This window comes from Oncorhynchus mykiss, chromosome 16, assembly GCF_013265735.2.
Source record: "Oncorhynchus mykiss isolate Arlee chromosome 16, USDA_OmykA_1.1, whole genome shotgun sequence".
Classification (NCBI taxonomy): Eukaryota; Metazoa; Chordata; class Actinopteri; order Salmoniformes; family Salmonidae; genus Oncorhynchus; species Oncorhynchus mykiss.
The window spans coordinates 25,590,895-25,615,933 of record NC_048580.1 but is presented as its reverse complement, the minus strand read 5'-3'; the positions used below and the strand labels follow the sequence as shown (position 1 = coordinate 25,615,933).

The 25,039-nt window shown below is 42.5% G+C and overlaps 2 protein-coding genes across 2 annotated transcripts in view; one reads left to right on the top strand and one right to left on the bottom strand.

Moving 5' to 3' along the window:
* The first annotated feature begins 929 nt into the window (after positions 1–929).
* Positions 930–23,069, top strand: LOC110491719 (kelch domain-containing protein 1). Its single transcript, XM_021565399.2, has 13 exons — positions 930–1,492; positions 2,245–2,315; positions 2,629–2,746; positions 10,102–10,214; positions 13,590–13,674; positions 13,772–13,870; positions 14,062–14,136; positions 14,388–14,446; positions 14,655–14,767; positions 15,435–15,507; positions 15,778–15,862; positions 21,536–21,615; positions 22,586–23,069. The coding sequence occupies exons 1-13, from the start codon at positions 1,388–1,390 to the stop codon at positions 22,743–22,745; spliced, it is 1,236 nt and encodes a 411-aa protein (XP_021421074.2). The 5' UTR covers positions 930–1,387; the 3' UTR covers positions 22,746–23,069.
* The window catches only part of LOC110491720 (LIM and SH3 domain protein 1), a 35,650-nt gene continuing 33,628 nt past the window's right edge, over positions 23,018–25,039 (bottom strand). Inside the window, exon 7 of the mRNA XM_036946599.1 lies at positions 23,018–24,875. Within this exon, the coding sequence (XP_036802494.1) occupies positions 24,702–24,875 (174 nt within the window). The 3' untranslated portion in view covers positions 23,018–24,701. The remainder of the gene's footprint in view (positions 24,876–25,039) is intronic.

Below are 25,039 nucleotides of genomic sequence, written 5' to 3'. Positions count from 1 at the left end.
ATGAGGGCGGGGGATGTCGTCCCTGTAACGCACAGCATTGAGATTGCCTGCAATGACAACAAGCCCAGTCCGATGATGCTGTGACACACCGCCCCAGACCATGATAGACCCTCCACCTCCAAATCGATCCCGCTCCAGAGTACAGGCCTCGGTGTGACGCTCATTTCTTCGACTATATACGCAAATCCGACCATCACCCATGGTGAAACAAAACCTCGACTCGTCAGTGAAGAGCACTTTTTGCCGGTCCTGTCTGGTCCAGCGACGGTGGGTTTGTGCCCATAGGCAACGTAGTTGCCGGTGAAGTCTGGTGAGGACCTGCCTTACAACAGGCCTACAAGCCCTCAGTCCAGCCTCTCTCAGCCTATTGCGGACAGTCTGAGCACTGATGGAGGGATTGTTTGTTCCTGGTGTAACTCAGGCCGTTCTGTACCTGTCCCGCAGGTGTGATGTTCAGATGTAACGATCCTGTGCAGGTGTTGTTACACGTCGTCTGCCACTGCGAGGATGTTCAGCTGTCCCTGTAGCGCTGTCTTAGGCGTCTCACAGTACGGACATTGCAATTTATTGCCCTGGCCACATCTGCAGTCCCCATGCCTCCTTGCAGCATGCCTAAGGCACATTCATGCAGATGAGCAAGGACCCTGGGCATTTTTCTTTTGGTTTTTCAGAGTCAGTGGAAAGGCCTCTTTAGTGTCCTAAGTTTTCATAACTGTGATCTTAATTGCCTACCGTCTGTAAGCTGTTAGTGTCTTAATGACAGTTCCACAGGTGCATGTTCATTAATTGTTTATGGTTCATTGAACAAGCATGGGAAACTGTGATTAAACCCTTTACAATGAATATCTGTGAATTTATTTGGATTTTTATGAATTATCTTTGAAAGACAGGGTCCTGAAAAAGGGACGTTTCTTTTTTTGCTGAGTTTACAATCAATGGCTACTAAAAGACAGAAAAATGTGTAGCCTATATTTTAAGTGTTTTGTCGAATGTTAAACTGAGCAGAATTATTATATCGGTTTTTTACCTCGGCTTAATAAAATTAAACCATTAGAAGTGCATCATTTTACCATATTACATAAAATGTAGGGTATTGTGTCTATCTATTCAAATGTAGCTAGTGTATTATAGCCTTTAAAAAATATGTAGAAGATGTATTCAATTGAAAAGGCGGCCTTCACCCAGTCATATAATGTTCTGAAACGATTTAAGTCTCACAATAGAAACGCGGCCCAGGAGTTTAAATCAATCCTGAAAAGCGCATTTGCACAGTCTCGCTTGCCTTTGCATGTAGCAAGAAGTCCATCCCATCTCAGAGCCATTAGCATTCCTATGATCTGGAGAAAGTAAAACCGAGAGACACACAGCTTTTCTTTAGTCGCAGTAGATGATGGATACAGGAACCGGTGTCGAGATGTCGAACTCGCTGGAGCGGAGTGATCACACTGCATTCGTGGAAGGGAGCTGTCTTTATGTATGGGGAGGCTGTAAGGTAAGGTTGGGGCAAAGTATTGATTTATTTTTTAAGCCGCATTTGAGCAAAACGCTATAGGCATCACATTTAATATGTTCAGATACCTTTTGAGTTGAGAAACTCGGCTTTCTTTTCACTTAACTAATTCATAGACGTAACCACCTTCAGCTCCTATCGACGATATCTTACAGCCGTGGAAGTTTTTTTGAGCTTCAAATCTCGTTTATTCAATTTCAAACGCATCGCTTTCAGTACGGTTTTGGAAACAAAATGAACTTGTCTTTCATACCGACAGCGAGAAATAATAATACATAATGTGAAATTACTACACACCTTTATAGGGTTAGGGTTCCCACACGGTCATATTACAGCGCTTGTTCACAGAAAACAAACGCGTCTCCGGACACCTGTGTGTAACGAAGACAGACGCCACAAACTTGGCACTGAAAACTATAATCTGCTGCAACTGTAAAACTGGTTAAAATAATGTATGTTTAAAAAATAATAATAATGAAAGTTGAGGGCTTTATGTCGCTAGAGCCGTACCGCAATTGAGACCCTATTTATGAGATTGAGTATTTGGTTGTTTTAGCTGCCAAAGCCAATTTACCTCTACAATAAGGTGTAATGTTGGGCTACCTTTTATTCATGTTACCACTGCCGAAACTTTTAGTAGGTTTAGCCTATTGTGTGAATTGCTACAATGTTTCAATAGAGTGTTGCACTATCTTATTGACGGTAGATGTTGTTTTTTTGATGTTCCATGACAGTCAGTCTCCGGAACAGAAACACTGTTACCCAGTGATGAGATTTGGCTGTGCGATTTGGAGAGTGGAATATGGTAAGAGTCTCATAACAATCGTAATGTCTGTTTCCTGTTGGATTCAAGCTCTTTATTCATTGTTAATTTCAATGATTCTAAAATTAAATGATTCACCTGCCCGCTGCTGTTGACACTTCTTTGTCATTCATTGTTTATTGCTCGTTAATATCTTCACTTACTTGACCAAGTTTGCAGTGCCGTAGCATGTACACAAATGCTATCACTCTTCCCTATTTCGCTTTTTGTGTTTGTGATAAAGCCACCTGCCCCAACACACACTACCCACAGACATGCACACTACGGAGCTTTAATTTGCGTATGTGTGTGTCAGGGAGCGGAGGGGGATGGAGGGAGAAATCCCTCCGGCCTTATCAGGCGCCTGCGGTTCTTATCACAACGGCACTCTCTACGTGTTTGGAGGGTGTGACCCAAATGGACACACCAACCAGGTAAGAATCACCCCCCCTTTTCTCTCTTACCACCCCACCCCAAGACAGCAATATTCACCCGATGACCTAGGATCAGGTCACCCTAAAGCTTACCGTTTGCTTCTGAGTCAAAACAGTTTCCGCATACATGTAATGATATCTTTGTTTGTTTTGGTGTCTGTCAGGTTTTTTTTGTCAGCTGTTCATGCATGTGTAAAGTTCTGGAGCCTAAGTCTTCGCTTCTTTGTCTGCGATTGGTCAACAGTAGCAATTCTTCAATGAAGTGTTTGTTGTCATTCAACAACAGACGACTCGTTTTCATGCACATTTTTTCACTTGAGAAATACTGCACCAAACATTTTAATGTAAAATTGCGTGACTATGACCATCCCAGCAAAAATGTCAAAATGAATTACACAATTTTATTAATTCAGACTATTTTTGAAGAAGTGTACTTTTGCTACAGTGTCTCAAGAGGGGCAAAGAGCAGTATTACTGCTTTTTCCCCCTTGTTTTCCAAGCGATGGTATTTTAAGGGAGTATGCGAGCACAGACATTCACTTCTCTTAGCTAAGTTCGACAAGGAGCAAACCAAACTTATGTATGCGGATGCCTTTATCCAGCTGTGTCCTTTCCCCCCCTTGGAGGTACAAAGTGTTAAAGAGTGAAACTGACCTCCGATCAGATTGTGATTGATAGGAGCCTATTAAGAGAACCAAGAAAGGCCAAAAGCTGTCGAACGTGTTTTGTTTTGCTCATGGCCACGTAGCATTGTTATGAAAACTATCCGTGATATGCAACCTGGGCTGTAACCTGATATCAGAGAAGTGCAGACAGAGAAAAAGACAGGAATGCAGGAATGCATTAGTGCCATTCATCGATTGGAAGTGAAAGTGAATTGGAAGCTGACTTTGTGAAAAGGGGAGTTCGAAATGGTCTTTGGTAGACTATTATATCCGGGCTTGGGAAAGTTTTCTTTGGTATGACAAGGAAACAAACCTTTCGTGGTAGTTGTTAGTACATTGCTAATAATTTGATAACCATAAGCAGTATGGTAGTAGCTCCACCTTGCTCTCTGATCGGGCTAAGTCAAATCAAATCAAACTTTATTTATCACATGCACCGAATACAACAGATGTAGACCTTAGAGTGAAATGCTTGCTTACAAGCCCTTAATCAACAATTCTTTAAGAAGTTTTAAGGGAAAAAAAGTGTTAAGCAGAAAATAGAAAATAAAAGTAACAAATAATTAAACAGCAACAGTAAAATAAGAAGCGAGGCTATATACAGGGGGTACTGGTACAGAGTCAGTGTGTGGGGGGCACCAATTAGTCGAGGTAATTGAGGTAATATGTACATGTAGGTAGAGTTAAAGTGACTATGCATAGATTATAAACTGAGCGTAGCAGCAGCGTAAAAGAGGGGTCTGGAGTCTTTGACAATTTTTAGGGCCTTCCTCTGACACCGCCTGGTATAGAGGTCCTGGATGCTTCTACACCTGCATTGCTTGCTGTTTGGGGTTTTAGGCTGGGTTTCTGTACAGCACTTTGAGATATCAGCTGATGTACGAAGGGCTATATAACATTTTTTGATTTGATTTGAAGAAGCTTGGCCCCAGTGATGTACTGGGCTGTACGCACTACCCTCTGTAGTGCCTTGCGGCCGGAGGCCGAGCAGTTGCCATACCAGGCGGCGACGCAACCAGTAAGGATGTTCTCGATGGAGCAGCTGTAGAACCTTTTGAGGATCTGAGGACCCATGCCAAATCTTTTCAGTCTCCTGAGGGGGAATAGGCTTTGTCGTGCCCTCTTCACAATTGTCTTAGTGTGTTTGGACCATGATCGTTTGTTGGTGATGTGGGCACCAAGGACCTTGACGCTCTCAACCTGTTCCACTACAACCCCGTCGATGAGAATCAAATCAAATCAAATTTTATTTGTCACATACACATGGTTAGCAGATGTTAATGCGAGTGTAGCGAAATGCTTGGGGCGTGCTCAGGCCTCCTTTTCCTGTAGTCCATAATCCTCTCCTTTGTCTTGATCACGTTGAGGGAGAGGTTGTTGTCCTTGCCCCACACGGTCAGGTCTCTGACCTCCTCCCTATAGGCTGCCTCATTGTTGTCAGTGATTTTTTTGCACTGTTGCACTGTTGTGTTATCGGCAAACTTGATGATGGTGCTGGAGTTGTGCCTGGCCTTGCAGTCATGAGTGAACAGGGAGTACAGGAAGGGACTGAGCACGCACCCCTGAGGGGCCCCTGTGTTGAGGATCAGCATGGCGGATGTGTTGTTCCCTACCCTTACCACCTGGGGGCGGCCCGTCAGGAATTCCAGCATCCAGTTGCAGACGGAGGTGTTTATTCCCAGGGTCCTTTGCTTAGTGATGAGATTTGAGGGCACTATGGTGTTGAATGCTGAGCTGTAGTCAATGAATAGTATTCTCACATAGGTGTTCCTTTTGTCCAGGTGGGAAAGGGCAGTGTTGAGTGCAATAGAGATTGCATCATCTGTAGATCTGTTGGGGTGGTATGCAAATTGGAGTGGGTCTAGGGTTTCTGAGATAATGGTGTTGATGTGAGCCATGACCAGCCTTTCAAAGCACTTCGTGGCTACAGATGTGAGCGCTATGGGTCGGTAGTCATTTAGGCAGGTTACCTTAGTGTTCTTGGGCACAGGGACTATAGTGGTCTGCTTGAAACATGTTGGTATTACAGACTCCGTCAGGGACTGGTTGAAAATGTCAGTGAAAATGCTTGCCAGTTGGTCATGCCTGAAGTACACGTCCTGGTAATTCGTCTGGCCCTGCGGCCTTGTGAAGTGTAATTCAAGCTATACGATTCAATGTACTTTGTCTATTTACATGGAAATTCATTTTGTGAAGTCTGCAAGCAAATACACAAAAACAATACACTATAATACAGGTAATGCAGACAAAATGGATAGTTAATGCACACACATTCACAGTTGCTGTGTCCTACTGTCGGACCATGTATTGGACCTACATCTGTCCTATGTCCCACTGTTCAGCAGCCTGATGGCCGTCGGAATGAAACTTGACCTGCTCCTATTCTTGCTGAACAGTGATACTTTAGAGTATATCTCCTTCTGGAGGGCAGCAGCTCAAATCATTGGGCAAGGTTGTGTGTGGGGTCCTCTATGGATCGTTTGGCCTTTTCCTTTGCCCGTCTATCAAAGATTCCCTGAAGACCCTGGGTGTTGACATGCAGTTCAAATCCAATTTTATTTGTCACATGCGCTGAATTACAACCGAACCGTTGTGGACTTTACCGTGAAATGCTTACTTACCTTTCCCAACAATGCAAATTTAAAATGCAACAAATTAAAGGAAATGGTAAAACAAATTACAATGAGGTTAGAGTCCAGTGAGTCAGCATAGAGCCAGTGCAAAAAAATATAGGGGGTCAATGCAAATACTCCGGGTAGCCATTTGATTAACTGTTCAGCAGTCTTATATCTTGGGGGTAGAAGCTGTTCAGGAGCGTTTTGGTCCCATACTTGGCACTACCGGTACCGCTTACCGTGCGGTAGCGGAGAGAACAGTCTATGACTTGGGTGGCTGGAGTCTTTTTTTAAGGCCTTCCTCTGACACCGCCTGGTATAGAGGTCCTGGATGGCAGTGAGCTCAGCTCCAGTGATTTATTGGGTTGTTTGCACTACCCTCTGTAGTGTCTTGCAGTCAGATGCCAAGCAGTTGCCATATACCAGACAGTGACGTAATCAGTCAAGATGCTCTCAATGGTGCAGCTGAATAACTTTTTGAGGATCTGTGGGTCCATGCCAAATTTTTTCAGCCTCCTGAGGGGGAAGAAGTGTTGTCGTGCCCTCTTCATGACTGGGTTAGTGTTTGGGCCATGATAGGTCCTTAGTGATGTGGACACCGATGAACTTGAAACTCTCGACCTGCTCCACTACAGCCCCGTTGATGTGAATGGGGGGCGTGCTCGTCCTTCTGTTTCCTGTGTTCAAAGACCAGCTCCTTTGTCTTGCTGACGTTGAGGGGAGAGGTTGTTGACCTGGCACCACACCACACACTCTCATTGTCGTTGGTGTTCAGGACTACCACCTTCGTGTCGTCAGCAAACTTAATGATGGTGTTGGAGTCGTGTGCGGCCACACAGTCGTGGGTGAATGGGGAGTACAGGAGGGAACTAAGCACAACGTTGTCTTAGTCTACATAGGAGGTGCAGATGTTGTTGGATAAAAAAAAATATATGTTTTCAGTGTTGCCATTAAAAGCGAGTCTGCTCTCCATGATATTCCCCAGGTACTTGAATCTCCCCGCTCTTTCTGCCTGTTCAATACCCAGGAATAGCTGGCTTCCTCTGCTTTCCTCTGGAAATCAATGAGCATTGATTTTGTTGATGTTGAGTGTGAGGTTGTTATAGCACCATTCATAAACCCTGTTTACTTCTGTTTGGGAATGCATTGTGTAATCTGAGGAGTCCACAAGGGTGGCGTCGTCGGTGTATTTCGCTGCCAAGCAGTCTCTGTCTGAACCTTTCATGTCATTGGTGGACATGGAGAATAGCACTGGAGAGATTCATTTCCCCCTTGAACCAGTAGATGTACACAGAGGAAGGGATGTTGTGTTGTTGAACTTGGCATACTGCCCCCTGTTCAGCAGGAAGTCCAGCACCCACAAGATAATGCTGGGGTCTACCTGCATGTGTTAGAGTTTTACACAGAAAAGGTGAGGCTGCATGCAGTCGAAAAGCAGAAGAGAATTCCAGGAAAAGGATGCACACACAAGAGAGACAGTGGAAATCCGGTGGGACCATTCTACCCAATGAGAGGGCAGATACGCGTGTGAACAACAGGCACAACTAAGTCGTTTTTCTCAGTCGCCGGAATGCCACGTGCATCCACTTATATCAGTACATTTGTAACAGCCTAAATTGCGATAGAGTGGAATTGGCCTGAGACCCAAGTAATACATTTGGGCCCGATAACTCACACCGGTATCGGCCCGGAGCTCAATCCCTTCCTCCTAGCCATAAGTAATACTGCCTAAGGCGGCCCAGACTCAGGCCACATGACGTCGGCCAAGTCTGACTCTCAGTCGAGTGCCCCGACTCTCAGCCGGAATCGGCCCAGATCCACTGTGCTAGCTGGGGCAAAGAGCGATTCGCATTTCTTGCTAGCTAACCAAATGACACGTGCATCTCTAGTTGTGTAGCTACCAAATTTTTTTTATACAAGAGCACATTTTTAATTACAATGACGGCCTACCAAAAGGCTGGGATTGCAAATAAAATATAGGAAAAAACACACATCATGACAAGAGACGCCACAACACTACATAGAGACCTAAGACAACAACATAGCATGGCAGCAACACAACATGACAACAACATGGTAGCAACAAAACATGGTACAAACATTATTGGGCACAGACAACAGCACAAAGGGCAAAAAGGTAGAGGCAACAGTACATGACGCTAAGCAGCCATAACTGTCAGTCAGTGTCCACGATTGAGTCTTTGAATTAAGAAACATGATAGTAATCTTTTCTTGGACTACCAAGAAATGTATTGGTGAATTCTATTGAGCTGCATCCATCTTTTCTGCCTACAATGCCTTAGTGTACATCCATGGAATGTTGAGTCAAATAGAAATAACCTTCTTTAAAATAAAAACTGTTTTAAAGTTGGTTTTGTAGCATAAACTGGGAATTTAATATTTTGGAGTGATATGATGGTCTGTTTTCATATCTGCAAAGTACTTAAAACATTGTAAGTTCCACTTTATTAAGCAGAGTGCAAAAGATGTCTGCCAGTTCATCTGCGCATTCCTTCGGTAGCCGTCCCTTGGTGTCCACTTTCTTTTTGTAGTTGTCTTTAGCCTGGGCTGTTTGTTGTTTTAATGGTCCCTTGCAGTTTTCACTTCCTTTTGGTTGCCAGCAGAAAGGGATATCTGTTTCAGCTCTGCACTAATCCAAGGCTTGTTATTTGGATAGCATTTCACCATCTTTGTGGGGATTAACATGCCCTGACAGAAATGGCTATATGCAGTCTCTGCTGATACTGATAATGTCCCAATTTGTACAGGGAAAAACATAATTGCAGGCTATTTATATTGACCCCCCCACCCACTTGTAAAGTGCATAGTCACTTTACATATTACCTTTAATCCCACACATTGGCTCGGTACCGGTACCCCCTGTATAGAGTCTCGTTATTGTTATGTAATTAGTTACTTTTGATTAGATTTTTTTTAACTTTAGTTTTTTCAGTAAATATTTTCTTAACTCTATATCTTGAACTGCATTGTTAGTTAAGGGCTTGTAAGTAAGCATTTCACGGTCAAGTCTACACCTGTTGTATTCGGCGCATGTGACAAATACAATTCGTTTGATCTGTCGCTTCATCTGACCATATCTGAACTGCCCTTTCCAATACTTTTCCTGCTCTTGTTTGTATTTTAGTAGTACTGGAGGTGTCTGCAGTGACTTGAATGCCCTGTTAATATTACCATAACACAAGTCTAGTTTCCTATCTCCCCTTGTGCAACAAGTAACACATTGTTCATAGTTTTATAGGTCAGTGTGATGTGAGCAAGAGTTAAAATCTTCAGGAGACAAATTGGTAGGTGATGTTAGCAGCCATTGTGGTAGTATGCTGTGGCTGGTACATAAACAGTTGGGATAAACACTGAAATGGCGCAATGAGATGCCTAACATTTCAAAGTCTTTTGCTCTTGATATTTGTGGAAGAACACTAGTGTTCGTTTATGTAGAAACACAACCCCTCCTCCGGCGATGCCAGGCCGCGCTCTGCGTGAATGGGGCCATAAAATCCATTAAATTTCAGCACATTAGAAATCTCATCAGCTAACCAAGTCTCTGTAAAACAGAGTGAAAGCATCTCTATATTCACTCAGAAAGCAGGCATTGGCGTTGAGATCATTAAGGATCAAAATTGACACACACACACACACACACAGCTGTCCTACTATACTTGACTTTTTGGGGGCCAACAATTGATTCCCATTCAAAGCTCAAACTCCTAAACCTTACCCCAAATTAAACCACTAAGCCTAAAATGGCCTTTTTACAAGTGGGGACCAGCAAAATGTGTTCACTTCTCTGAATTATAGGTGGTTTACTATTCTTGTGAGGACTTCTGGTACTCACAAGTATAGTAAAATGTGTGTGTGCGCACACACAAAGACCAACATAGGGCTACATTGCTTACACCCTAAATGCAATCCTCTTGTATCTACACAAGTGCCTAGTAGGTTGGGGTTGTTTCTGGACAGAGCCTATACCTTTAATGTCTGTGATACATTATGGAGCAACAGTCCACTGCTTGTGTTAAAATGAGAGCTTAATGTTCCTGTGTTGCTCTGTCTGCAGCTGTACAGTGTTGACCTGCTGGAAGGATGCTACACCTGGAGGAAAGTGACAGACGCTGGGGGAAACACCCCCTCACCCAGAGACAAACAGTCCTGTTGGGTAAACCGAGACAGGTACACACGCACATCATGTTTTACTATGCTTGTGGGGACCTAAAATAGATTTCCATTCAAAATGTAACTCCTTACCCTAAACCTCTAACCCTAATTATAACCCTAACTCCTAAGCTTAAAATAGTATTTTTACTTGTGGGAAATGTACCCACGAGGGAGAATTTTCCTTGTAGTTCTATCGTTGTGGGGACTTTGGGGGATTTCCGGTACTCACAAGGATGGTAACACACACACACACACAAAGACCTACATGGGTATAGAACGTTGTCAGTGTGCTATCTCTGCAAGCACTAAAGTAATGTACACACACACTTTGTTTTTTTTACTTAAGGATTTTATGGAATTTTCATCACATGACATCTAGTGGCCTTTTTAGGTACTTCCGATAATTAGAGGTGTCAAAATTATTTTTGGCCTTACCTGTCCCACTATTGTTTGTGGATATGCTCTGATGGTTGACTGACTGAAAGCTTAGCTTCTATTAAAAAAATGTATTGCATCTGACTTTTTGCTGTTTCTCCAGTTTTGGATTTTCCTCCAGCACCTTCACTAATCGGCTTTCTGTATGCGGTAGATTCTGCCTAGATTGAATTTTCATCACATGTAAAATATATAAAATTAGATGATTGTTAAATAAAAAATAGAATGACAAAGCTGTAAAACATTATCCTCACTACAACCCAACAACTTAGTGAATACCATTGGTGTTTAATATGACGGTTTCAGTATAAAATATCTTATTTTACGTATTTATTTTTATTTGACCGTTTATTTAACTAGGCAAGTCATTTAAGAACAAATTCTTATTTTCAATGACGGCCTAGGAACAGTGGGTTAAATTGCCTTGTTTGGGGGTAGAACGGCAGATTTTTTTTACCATGTCAGATCGGGGATTCAAGATCGAAACGCTCTAACCACTAGGCTACCTGACGCCCCAGGGTAGGCTGTCATTGTAAATAATCATTTGTTCTTAACTGGCTTGCCGAATTAAATGAAGGCTAATAAAACGTGTATTTACAGTGGGGCAAAAAAGTATTTAGTCAGCCTGTAAGAGGCCTGTAATTTTCATCATAGGTACACTTCAACTATGACAAAACAAAATGAGAAAAAAAATCCAGAAAATCACATTGTAGGATTTTTTAATGAATTTATTTGCAAATTATTGTGGAAAATAAGTATCTGGTCAATAACAAAAGTTTATCTCAATACTTTGTTATATACCCTTTGTTGGCAATGACAGAGGTCAAACGTTTTCTGTAAGTCTTCACAAGGTTTTCACACACTGTTGCTGGTATTTTGGCCCATTCCTCCATGCAGATCTCCTCTAGAGCAGTGATGTTTTGGGGCTGTTGCTGGGCAACACGGACTTTCAACTCCCTCCAAAGATTTTCTATGGGGTTGAGATCTGGAGACTGGCTAGGCCACTCCAGGACCTTGAAATGCTTCTTACAAAGCCACTCCTTCTTTGCCCGGGCAGGGTGTGTTTGGGATCATTGTCATGCTGAAAGACCCAGCCACGTTTCATCTTCAATGCCCTTGCTGATGGGTTTTCACTCAAAATCTCACGATACATGGCCCCATTCTTTCCTTTACACGGATCAGTCATCCTGGCCCCTTTGCAGAAAAACAGCCCCAAAGCATGATGTTTCCACCCCCATGCTTCACAGTAGGTATGGTGTTCTTTGGATGCAACTCAGCATTCTTTGTCCTCCAAACACAACGAGTTGAGTTTTTACAAAAAAGTTATATTTTGGTTTCATCTGACCATATGACATTCTCCCAATCTTCTTCTGGATCATCCAAATGCTCTCTAGCAAACTTCAGACGGGCCTGGACATGTACTGGCTTAAGCAGGGGGACACGTCTGGCACTGCAGGATTTGAGTCCCTGGCGGCGTAGTGTGTTACTGATGGTAGGCTTTGTTACTTTGGTCCCAGCTCTCTGCAGGTCATTCACTAGGTCCCCCCGTGTGGTTCTGGGATTTTTGCTCACCGTTCTTGTGATCATTTTGACCCCACGGGGTGAGATCTTGCGTGGAGCCCCAGATCGAGGGAGATTATCAGGGGTCTTGTATGTCTTCCATTTCCTAATAATTGCTCCCACAGTTGATTTCTTCAAACCAAGCTACTTACCTATTGCAGATTCAGTCTTCCCAGCCTGGTGCAGGTCTACAATTTTGTTTCTGGTGTCCTTTGACAGCTCTTTGGTCTTGGCCATAGTGGAGTTTGGAGTGTGACTGTTTGAGGTTGTGGACAGGTGTCTTATAACAAGTTCAAACAGGTGCCATTAATACAGGTAACGAGTGGAGGACAGAGGAGCCTCTTAAAGAAGAAGTTACAGGTCTGTGAAAGCCAGAAATCTTGGTTGTTTGTAGGTGACCAAATACTTATTTTCCACCATAATTTGCAAATAAATTCATTAAAAATCCTACAATGTGATTTTCTGGATTTTTTTCCTCTAATTTTGTCTGTCGTAGTTGAAGTGTACCTAATGATGAAAATTACAGGCCTCTCATCTTTTAAGTAGGAGAACTTGCACAATTGGTGGCTGACTAAATACTTTTTGCCCCACTGTATATATTAAATGTCAATACATCTTTGCTGTAAATGTTTTAGCGTCAAACTGGTGGCGGATGTGAAAAAAGTAAATAGTTGGAAGAGTTGCAGTGTTAATTGAAAAATAATGCCATTGTTGGTTGATGTTTTTTTTGCATTAGGCCATTTTCTCTTGAACCATATGGTCTATTAACTAGAAACTCATGGACGCAAATATAAAATAAATATTTTTTAATTATTTAAGTATAAATGACCATATATGGCCATAGATGACCTGTTGATGATTGAAAATTCTGATTTACTTTGGTAAATTACCGGTAGTTTGCAAACCGACATTTATGACATTGATCACTAGCCAGACTGGTTAGGCCTAGAAATGTGATGACGATGCAGGGGTAGAGGGTATTTTAAAGTCTTCTCCCCACACCCATTGTTACTAGCATTAAGGCATGCCCCACAACAAAAGGTGCTCTTGAGCCATTCGCCAAACATTCACACCTTCTAGCTGACAATGTCTATTAACTGCCTATTCAGATTCACTCAGTTGGAATCCTCATTTTACTTGCTAATTTACCTACTTATTACATCTCAATGGGAGGGAAATAGCCATTCGTAGTAAGGACTGACTTAGATTACAGTGATGGGTGTATTGTGAACAAACAAAACGATGCAAACATTATGTGAGTGTACACTGTGTTCACTGCTTGCAATATATGTGAGAGGGTTACTTTCGACGCATTTATTAATCAATAGCTGCAGTGAGCAGCTGGATGTAGTAATGATGGTGCCATTAGTGATCTTTTGTGTTATTGTTTTATAGGCTCATCTACTTTGGAGGGTATGGATGTAAAACCATAAGAGAGGTCAACAACTCAAGGAACTTCACAGTCCATGAATCATCCTGGGTAAATAAATAAGGAATTAACAAACAATGTAAATACACTACATGTTCACTGATACTGGAATATGCTTATGTTTTACTTGGGTGTTATAACTCCTCAGGCAATGATTGGGACGACATTCTTTAGGTTCTGGGGCTGGAACAGCGAAGTCAATGTTTTTGACACACACACTGCGACGTGGGAAGAACCTGAAACCCATGTGAGTGTGTGTGGTACTACTATATTCATGTGAATGAAATGAATGGTCTTATTATTGTTGACATGTCCCTAATCATGATTTAAGTATGATTTTTATTCAAGTATGCAGCAACTATCTTGTCACTTGTTTTCTGTTGTTGACACACTGATAATACTCTTGATGACACGTTCCCTCGTGGCTTCTTTCCGTAGGGTCAGACCCCATCTCCTAGAGCCTCCCACACCAGCGCCACCCTGGGGGACAAAGGTTACATCTGCGGAGGTCTGGTGAGTGGACCACCATTAGATTCCTGCTGTTTATGGTTGGTATACAACATCTCTTTTTGGATCTGCCATCTTGAAATCAACTCTGGACCTTTGCTTTGAACGTCTTTATATCAGTGGTTGCCAACTGTATTGACCTATCAGGAGAAGAGAAAAGAAGCTGACAATGTGGCATCTTGTGATTGAGACAAGGATTTGCTGATGGTGACTGACTTATGTCCCTGTGATTTCGAAACATTTCATATTTGTGACAGGAGGACACAGATTTGGACATCCACTGTCTGGATCTGGACACCTGGATATGGACACGGATGTAAGCTCATTTACTCTATATCTATATAAAGTATGTGACTGACTGGGTTTGAACCTGGGTCTCTAGCGTGCCTCAAGACTGTTAGATCTAATATGTTTACTCAACCTACAACAACCAGGGACTCGTCTCTGTAAAAACTTTTGTCCTTGTTAGCATGTGTTTAGTGCTATATCTGTGTGTTTGTGTAAAACACTCTGCATTCCTCCAGTGACTTCCTCTCGTCTTTGGTGCCCGTGGGGCGTTCCATGCACACCCTGACCCCAGTGTCTGACCACACCCTCTTCCTGTTTGGTGGGCTGAGTATCACCGGTGAATCTTTAAGTAAGTCTGAAGCTAGCCTGGATAAACCAGACCGAGTGCTACACTCACTTTTGTCTACTAGGCTAGTTATGTCTAACAAAAGTGTTACCTCATTGAATCAGCAAATAGATACATTCGTTTAGTTTTTTTTTTTACATTTGTATTTTTATCAAACCCTAATGCATTATGGGTGTAATAAGGATTCATAACAGCCCCATCGGTCCTTATAGCACTTACGTCTTTCTAAAATGCTAAAGTGCTTTTGTAATCGCTCGTGGACAGCATGTAACACAACTGGTATTTTAGCATCTGTCAACAGACTGATGCGATGACTAACGAGGAACTTTGTTCCGCTGCGCAGATTTATTATCACCACGGATCATTTGGACAAATCACCATTTCGCAGGTGTTCACATCTTTTGCATTTAGGAAGTGGGTGGCACAATTGGCCCGTAGACTAGCCTGTAACTTGTAAAGAGAGGGGTGTGGAGCTACCGCCTTGCATCTGCCCCTCATTCTAGTATTTTTTTCTAACATGTCTGCCCCCCAGAACTTAATCGAGCCTCTGACGCATTACTGAAGATTTTAGTTCTGGGTTTCCTGTGAGTAGTGCTTTTGTAAAGAATGACATAGGTATTGAGGGTGGTTTGTAAAAAATCATACATATTCTTTCATATCTTTCCTTTAGGTGACGGATGGGAGTTTGACACTCAGACAAATACATGGAGAGAGATGGATCACCTACACCATGACAAGCCCAGGTAGGGGATGGCCATCAAAAGCCACTGTTTGTGCATATTCTCACTGTCATTAGCCTAATTTCCAGTAACACGCCATCTCTGAGCAGACGTTTTGAACCGAGAGACTCGACCAGCAATAACTTATTGTAATGCTTGCGACGTTCCTGTTTATTATTTCTTTATTCGTTAGGTGCAACCAATTAGTGAGCAGATGTTTATTTTATTCAATTAAACAAAATAGAAAGTTGTTTGAACATGGTATACCTGTCTGAACATGGTTTACCTCCATAGGTTGTGGCATTCGGCGTGTCGGGGCAAGGATAGTGATGTGGTTGTCTTCGGGGGGAGTCGAGACTACGTCCTCCTGATGGACTCGGTACGTATAAGTCTACACTGGGGAAAAACAAGTCCTTAAAACCTCTTATGGCTGGGGGCAGTGTTGAGTAGCTTGGATGAATAAGGTACCCAGAGTAAACTGCCTGCTCCTCAGTCCCGGGTTGCTAATATATGCATATTATTTGGATAGAAAACACCCTGACGTTTCTAAAACTGTTTGAATGATGTCTGTGAGTATAACAGAACTCATGTGGTAGGCAAAAACCTGAGAAAAATCCAAACAGGAAGTGGGAAATCTGAGGCCTGTAGTTTTTTAACTCAGCCCCTATTGAAGATACAGTGGGATATTGGTTATGTTGCACTTCCTAAGGCTTCCACTAGATGTCATCAGTCTTTAGAAACTTGTTTGGTGCTTCTACTATGAAGGGGGGCTGAATGAGAGGGGAATGAGTCAGAGGTCTGCCAGCAGCCACGAGCTGGTAAGGCGCATTTCACATGAGTGGTAGCTCCTGTTCCTTTGCTTTTCTGAAGACAGAGGAATTCTCCGGTTGGAACCTTATTGAAGATTTATGTTAAAAACATCCTAAAGATGAATTCCATACATCGTTTGACATGTTTCTGTACTGTAACCAATATTTTTGACATTTCGTCTGCAACTAGTGAACGCGCTTCGTGACTTTTGATTTGTTTACCAAACGCGCTATCAAAAGTAGCTATTTGGACATAAATTATGGACATTATCGAACAAATCAAACATTTATTGTGGAACTGGGATTCCTGGGCGTGCATTCTAATGAAGATCATCAAAGGTAAGTGAATATTTATAATGTTATTTCTGACTTCTGTTGACTGCACAATATGGCGGATATCTTTTTGGCTTGTTGGTTCTCTGAGCGCTGGACTCAGATTATTGCATGGTTTTCTTTTTCCGTAAAGCTTTTTTTTAAATCTGACACAGCGGTTGCATTAACTTTTTGATGCACCCATCCCGTTACCGGGATAATTTTTTGACAACATCCGCTCAATTGCAGAGCGCCAAATTCTAATTAAATTACAAAAAATATTTAATTTTCATGAAATCACAAGTGCAATATAGCAAAACACAGCTTAGCTATTTCAAAAAAGATTTTCGGCAAAAGCATACCAAGCGTTAATGTAAGGCCATCTCTCTCAGTAGACAAAACATTACAAACAGCTAGCAGCCAAGTAGATTGGTCAGAAAAGCAATAACATGAATCGCTTACCTTTGATCTTCGGATGTTTGCACTCACGAGACACCCAGTTACACAATAAATGTTCCTTTTGTTCCATAAAGATTATTTTTATATCCAAATTACCTCCATTTGGTTGGCGCGTTATGTTCAGAAATCCACAGGCTCGAGTGGTCAAGACCGGGCAGACGAAAATTCCAAATAGTATCCGTAAAGTTCGTAGAAACATGTCAAACGTTTTTTTTATAATCAATCCTCAGGTTGTTTATACAATATATAATCGATAATATTTCAACCGGGACTGTAGCTTCTTCAATAGGAGAGAGAGAGAGAGAAAATGTCTGCTCCAAACTGTTGCGCATGCAAAATGCTTCTGGCACCCAGGTATCCAATGACACGATGTGATCTTTCTCGCTCATTTTTCAAAGTAAAAGCCTGAAACTATGTCTAAAGACTGTTCACAACATGGGGAAGCCATAGGAAAAGGAATATGGTTGATATCCCTTTAAACGGAGCGAAGGCAGGCTATGGAACAGAGAGCTTTCAGGAAAAACAGCACTTCCGGTTTGGATTTTCCTCAGGTTTTTGCCTGCAATATCAGTTCTGTTATACTCAGACAATATTTTGACAGTTTTGGAAACTTTAGAGGTTTTTCTATCCTAACCTGACAATTATATGCATATTCTGGGCCTGAGAAATAGGCAGTTTCATTTGGGTACGTTTTTCATCCAAACATCAATATACTGTCCCTTACACTCAACAGGTTAAGGAGAAGTTTATCTATATTTCCATGTATAACACTTGTATTTTCATCAACATTTATAATGAGTATTTCTGTAAATTGATGTGGCTCTCTGCAAAATCCCCACATGTTTTTGGAACTCCTGAACATAACACGCCAATGTATACTGAGATTTTTTTATATAAATATGAACTTTATCGAACAAAACATACATGTATTGTGTAACATGAAGTCCTATGAGTGTAATCTGATGAAGATCATCAAAGGTTAGTGATTAATTCTATCTCTATTTCTGATTTTTGTGACTCCACTCTTTGGCTGAAAAAAATGGCAGTTTTTCTGTGACTTGGTGCTGACCTGACATAATCGTTTGTGGTGCTTTCGCTGTAAACACATTTTTGAAATCGGACACTGTGGTGGGATTAACAAAAAAATTACCTTTTAAAATGTTATAAGATTGTATGTTTGAGGAATTTTAATTATGAGATTTTTGTTGTTTTGAATTTGGCGCCCTGCACTTTCACTGGCTGTTGTCATATCGATCCCCTTAACGGGATCTCAGCTCTAAGTTTTAAGGATGCTTTTCACATTCCCTAGCTTGATAGATGGAGTCTGAATGATGGTTGAATTGTGTTCATTTTGTTTAGTTTTCATTTGATCAAATAAGTCATCTTATGGTTGAAAGACACTGTAAAAAAAACCTGCCATTGAGAAGACCGATAACTGATTTCTTAAGGGAACTAGCTTTCTTGGACCAGTAGTTATGGTCACTGCCTTTGGTCATGGCGACCCAATTTCAGGCTGCTCATCTTAACCTTGCACTGTTCCCTCAATCACTACAATACTTAATGTACTCTTGTTCATCTCAAGTCTGAGCTGAGTGGGAGCTGCCCTCCCATAGGGGTGGGAGGGCCAAGAGACCTGAGGTGGCAGAACAGAGTGTTGGGTAGGGAGGGACAGTTGCTCTTGCTGTTCCATAGGTAAGCACCATGGTCTTCTAGTGGATGTGAGCTTCTACTGGAAGCCACTGGAGTGTGCGGAGGAGGGGGGTGACATGAGTGAACTTGGGAAGGTTGAAAACCAGGCGGGCTGCTGCGTTCTGGATAAGTTGCAGGGTTTTGATGGCACAAGCAGGAGTTGCAGTAGTCCAGACAGGAGAGGACAAGTGCCTGGATTAGGACCTGCACCGCTTCCTTTGTGAGGTAGTGTCGTACTCTAAGGATGTTGTAGAGCATGAACCTGCAGGAGCGGGTCACTGCTTTGATGTTTGCAGAGTATGACGGGGTTGTCCAGGGTCTTTGCACTCTGGGAGGGTGACACTGGAGTTGTCAACCGTGATGGAGAGGTCTTTGAGAAGGCAGGCCTTCGAGGAGGAAGATCAGTTCCGTCTTGTTGAGCTTGAGGTGGTGGGCCGACATCCAAGTTGAGATATCTGCCAGGCACGCAGAGATGCGTGTCGCCACCTGGCTGTCAGAAGTGTGGAAGGAGAAAAGTAGTTGTCATCCACATAGCAATGATGGGAGAGACCATGTGAGGACATGACTGAGCCAAAAGACATTGTGTATAGAGAGAAGAGGAGAGGGTCTAGAACCGAGCCCTGGGGGACACCAGTTGTGAGTATGTGGTGCAGACAGATCCTCTCCACGTCACCTTGTAGGAGCGGCCTGCCAGGTAGAATAAAATCCAAGAGTGTGCATAGCCTGAGACGCCCAGCCCTGAGAGGAGAGGAGGAACCTATGGTTCGCTATCAAAGGCAGCGGATAGCTTGAGGAAGATGAGAACAGAGGAGAGAGTCAGCTTTGGCAGTGCGGAGAGCCACGGTTAAGTAACCCATCCTGACTGGTTAGGGTCAAGAAGATCGTTCTGAGAGAGATAACAATACATTTTATCAGAGACAGCATGTTCAAGTGTTTTGGAAAGAAAATATTGAAGGGATACAGGTCTGTAGTTTGTCAGATGAGTCGAGTATTGGTTTCTTGAAGAGGGGAGCAACTTGGGCCATCTTTTAAGTCTGAGGGGATGCAGCCATTGGTCAGGGATGAGTTGAGGGAAGTGAGGAATGGGAGAAGGTCTCCAGAGTTGGTCTGGAGAAGGGAGGTGGGGATGGGGTCGAGCAGGCAGGTTGTCTGGCGGCCAAACCACACTAGTCGCAGGATGTCATCTGGAGAGAGAGGGGAGAAAGAGGTCAAGGCGTAGGGTAGTTCTGTGAGTGAGACCAGTGGACTCAATAGGCTGAGTGAATGAGTAGCAGATGTCAAACTTTTTTTCCAAAGGGGTTGACAGTCATCCGCAGAGAGGTAGGGGGTGTAGGATTAAGGAGGGAGAAGGTGGAAAAGTTTCCTATGATTAGAGTTAGAATCTTGAAATTTAGTGGTAGAAAGTGGCTTTGGCAGAGGAAGAGAAGGTAGAGAGGAGGGAGTGAAAGGATAATAGGTCCTCCGGAAGTTTAGTTTTCCTCCATTTTCGCTCAGCTGCCTACAGCCCTGTTCTGTAAGCTCCCAATGAGTCACTCGGCCACGGAGCAGGAGGGAAGGGCCAAGCCAGCTGGGAGGAAAGGGGACAGTGTGAGTCATAGGATACGGAAAGGGAGGAGAGTAGGGTCGACGAGGCAGAATCAGGAGACGAAAGGGAGAAGGATTTAGCAGAGGGGAGAGATGATAGAAGAGTAGTGTGAGAGAGCGACTATTGAGATGGCACATGACCATCTGGGTAGGGGCTAAGTTGTTAGGTTTGGCAGAAAGGGAGACAGAAAATGAAACAAAGTACTGATCAGAGACCTGCAGGGAGGTTGTAGTGAGATTAGTAGCCTCGCAAAGATGAGGTCAAGCGTTTTGCCTGCCTTGTGAGTTAGAGGGGATAGGGAAAGTGTGAGGTCAAAAGAGGGAGTTGGAAAGAAATTAATCAAAAGCAGACGTCGGGAGGTTGAAGTCGCCAAGTACGAAGAGTGGTGGGCCATTGCCAGGAAATGAGCTTATCAAGGTGTCAATCTCATTGAGGAACTCTCCAAAGGCACCTGGTGGGCGATGGATGACAATGTTAAGCATGAGTGGACAAGTGACAGTGACCGCATGGAATTCAAATGAGGAGATGGACGTGAGAGAGGGAGAAAAGCGAATCTCCATTTAGGAGAAATGAGTAGACCTGTGCGACTAGGGGTAAGGAGAGTCTGTAAAGCATACAGGGAGAGGAGCGAACTCATAGTTGACAAAGCTACACAAGAGCAAAATGAAAATCTGTAAATAACTCGGTAAGATACACGAGTGGTGTGAAGCCCTCCTCTCTTTCATTGAATAACTGCAGAACAACTCGGCAGAACCGTCTTTGTTAAATAAAGGTAAAAAAAATAGATTGCATTTCCTTGTGAAATATTTGAGAAGAGAACGTGTTTTTAACCAAGCCACTAATACATTTCTATGTTGAAACTTCTGAAACAACACGTTAAAACATAACATTCCCTGGGCTTCCCGGGTGGAGCAGTGGTTAAAGGCGCCAGCTGTGCCACCAGAGGCCCAGGCTCTGCTGCGACCAGGAGGTCCCTGGGGCGACACACAATTGGCCCAGCATCGTCCGGGTTAGGGAGGGCTTGGCCGGTAGGGATATTCTTGTCTCATCGCGCACCAGCGACTCCTGTGGCGGGCCGGGCGCAGTGTGCGCTAACCAAGGTGGCCTCACTGGGTTCGTTATGTCACTACATACCCTCCATCAATCCATCCATTCATCTACCCATCTCACTACTATGTTACCAACCCTCTGCTTTCAGGTCACTGTTTTGAGGTCTCCGTCACAGAACCACTGCAAAGATGTTCTAGTCTTTCAGACCCAGCCATACCCCCTACTCAGGTAAACCACACACCTGGTAATATACTGCACTTGAATCAAAATCTATTGTTATTAGAGCATTAGACTAGTAACCGAAAGGTTGCAAGTTCAAATCCCCGAGCTGACAAGGGACAAATCTGTCATTCTGCCCCTGAATAGGCAGTTAATCCACTGTTCCTAGGCCATCATTGAAAATAAGAATTTGTGGCTTGCCTAGTTAAATAAAGGTAAAATGCAGTGGGGCAAAAAAGTATTTATAGTCAGCCACCAATTGTGCAAGTTCTCCCACTTAAAAAGATGAGAGAGGCCTGTAATTTTCATCATAGGTACACTTCAACTATGACAGACAAAATGAGGAAACAAATCCAGAAAATCACATTGTAGGATTTTTAATGAATTAATTTGCAAATTATGGTGGAAAATAAGTAATAAAATGAGAACTTGCACAATTGGTGGCTGACTAAATACTTTTTTGCCCTACTGTATGTGTAAGCCAGTGCACTGGCACATGTACAGTACTCGCCTGTGCAAGTGTGCGTGTACGTGTTGGACCAATCTCAACCCAACCATTCATGACTAAGTGGTTTAACAAAGTCCACAGTGACCATTTGAGCATGTTGTGCAATTTATACTCCGACTTTGATCCTAGCGTTACTTGTTGTTTTAGTGTTGTGGGATTTTGCTGTGCTTTTCCACTGTGACGTAGTGCTGATTTTATAAAGAACTTAACCAAAAATGAACATCACTGTAAATGTGCAATAAAGATTTGACATGTTTTATGTGAAACCGTAAACTTAAAACCAATTATTTAATCCTTAACCAGAGCGAGAACTATTTTTAGATATTCAATCGCTACTTTTCTCAAGTCTGTGTATTTTACACACATTGTATATGGTTGCCATGCTATCTATAGTAACACACCTTTTTAGTTTCCAGCACCTGGTTATCCGTTGATGTTTTAACAAAGCTGTACTTCAACTTCTCGTTATAGATTATGTAAAGACTGCATAGGCTGTAACGCTGATGTTTTGCAAGAGCAGCTTTTGTGGCTGCCACCCAAACTACAGGAGACTGTGGACAAGAGAGTGTCCTTCTTCAGGATCGGCCCAAACCAGGAAAATAAAAAACAGTTGGACCTGGTTTTAGATTGACAGTATATATTACATGACGAAAGTTTTATTGACTGTTTTGTTTTAAGTGTGGTATTCTATTTGTTTTTATCAGAACTTGTTCATTTCACTTCTCTAAAGCTCATTAGGAAATGAGTCTCATTGGTGCATCGGTCTAAGGCTCTTCTCACACAGGTCATGAATGGGAGATGGCTACAGGTAGTAAGATTGGATATTTGGCAAAAAACATTGTTTTGCAATTAATGTACAATCAATAGTAGCCCATTTAACTTGACAAAATGAAAACAGGAAAATAAGGTTGTATTTTCTTTTAATGTTGATTAATAAAATGTTGCTGACTTAAAATATTGTTGGATGTGCTCTATTCAAAGCGTACTCTTTGGTTCGACTGGGTACCTCAACAATGCTAGCTACATAGGCTGTGATTAGACAGGCAGCCCAATTCTAATCGAACGGCCAATTAGTGAAAAAAAGATCAGAATTGGGCTGACTGTCTAAATGCAGCTATTGAAGTAGTCCCTCTTGACAGCTACACATTGGCTGGCACAAGATTTCAAAGAACGCTTGCAAGATTGGCTAGATTTGACATTGTTGCATTCAAGTCAAGTTTGCTTTCTAAAGCAGAAGCAGAGACATTCTGGCACATAGGCTGCTTTGTGTATGTAAGAAAAACAATGAGACAAATTCTCAAATATTCAGTTTTACCCCAATGAATTTGAATGCTTCATTGCAAAACTTAGAATAGAATAATATAAATCATACCTTTTTTAATTTTTCAAACGTATAAAACACCCTTGAATCCCTGTGAATGGTGACATTTTTGAATTCTTCATTTCTGTCAAGCCGTATCACACCACCAATTAAGTATTTTTTCGTATGCACGGCGGTGATATTTTAAACGGCTCTTTTAGGACATCATTAGTTCTGTTCTTGTTTTATTAATGTTCTATTTTATGTTTGATGTGGACCCCAGGAAGAGTAGCTGCTGCTTTCACAACAGCTAATGGGGATCCTAATAAAATACCATTGATTGATAATTGTGCACACCTGTTTCTGCCTAGCCCAAACCAAGTGCTGCTGATTAGTGTAACTATTGTAATCAGTAGATACAGACCGGTAGGTATTCTAACAGGTACTAGTTAGTAAATACAGTTTGCTAACAAGTACTAACACGGAAGCCCTCTAGGTTCTAAATTATAGAAATATATCTGTCCTAAAATGTACAACTGTCAACTGGAAGCCGATCCTAAACTTTCCAACTTCATGCAAAATTTCGGAATAATTAATACATTTTGGGGAACTCTATATATTGTACACTGCCTAATAGATGCAAGCTTAATATGGTATGGCCTCACTGGGGTCGTTATGTCATTACAAATAAACCACGGGGAAGACCTAGACATTTAAAACCATTTAGGTGTAGTAGTATTAGGGCATTGAGCTGTCCGATAGTGGACTGTGTACTGAAAATGGCAGTGAGAAGCTTTATTAGCTAAATCAATTAACTTTTCAAAAACCATGAATAATAGACCATATGAGCAAAAACATGGTCAGAGACAATATTCAAGTCTTAATGGCACTAGTTGTTTCCTTTTCTCTTTCTTCCGTCCTCTCCCTCTCTTAGGCTGTGACTTGTTTCCCACATTTACCCCCCCCCCCCCCCCTTTTCATCTCCCCATTTCTCCTGGACTAAGTTCAGCAGTGGAGTGAAACTCTGAACGTTGCAGATAGAAAAGTACAACCTAGAGAGGACACTAACCTTCAACCTGGGTTTTGTTCATTACGACATGCAACAAAGGGTTTTAAACGCTTTGCAATGAAAAAGTAAATTGAGCGTTTCTTATTGGACACGTCCGGGCAGTCACACCTTCTTTCAATCCATTTTCTTCCCTTTGGTGCCTAATGAACACAACCCATGCTTACATTTCTGTCTGCAGTGTTCTGAATGTTTCAACCAATTGAAGGAGGCCCAGGGTTTCAGAGGGGTTGGACGTAGTTAGCAGGTAGCATGCCCTGTTGCCCGGTGCGTTCGATGCGGCCGTACATCCATCCCTCATCTATCTGTTGTACGTCTGCAATCAGGTCGCCCTCCTGGAGAGACACCTCGTCGGCGTCGGCAGCCGTGTAGCTGTACAGAGCCCGGTAGCGCTTCTGTAGACAGACATGGGGACATACTGTTTATCCATGCATGCACACCACACACATTCATCAACATAGGGCTACAGAATTGTGTGGGTATTACCTCTACAAACACGTGCACACACACACTACAGAGTTAAGCAGATCATATCACCACTACAAAAAAAAATATCATA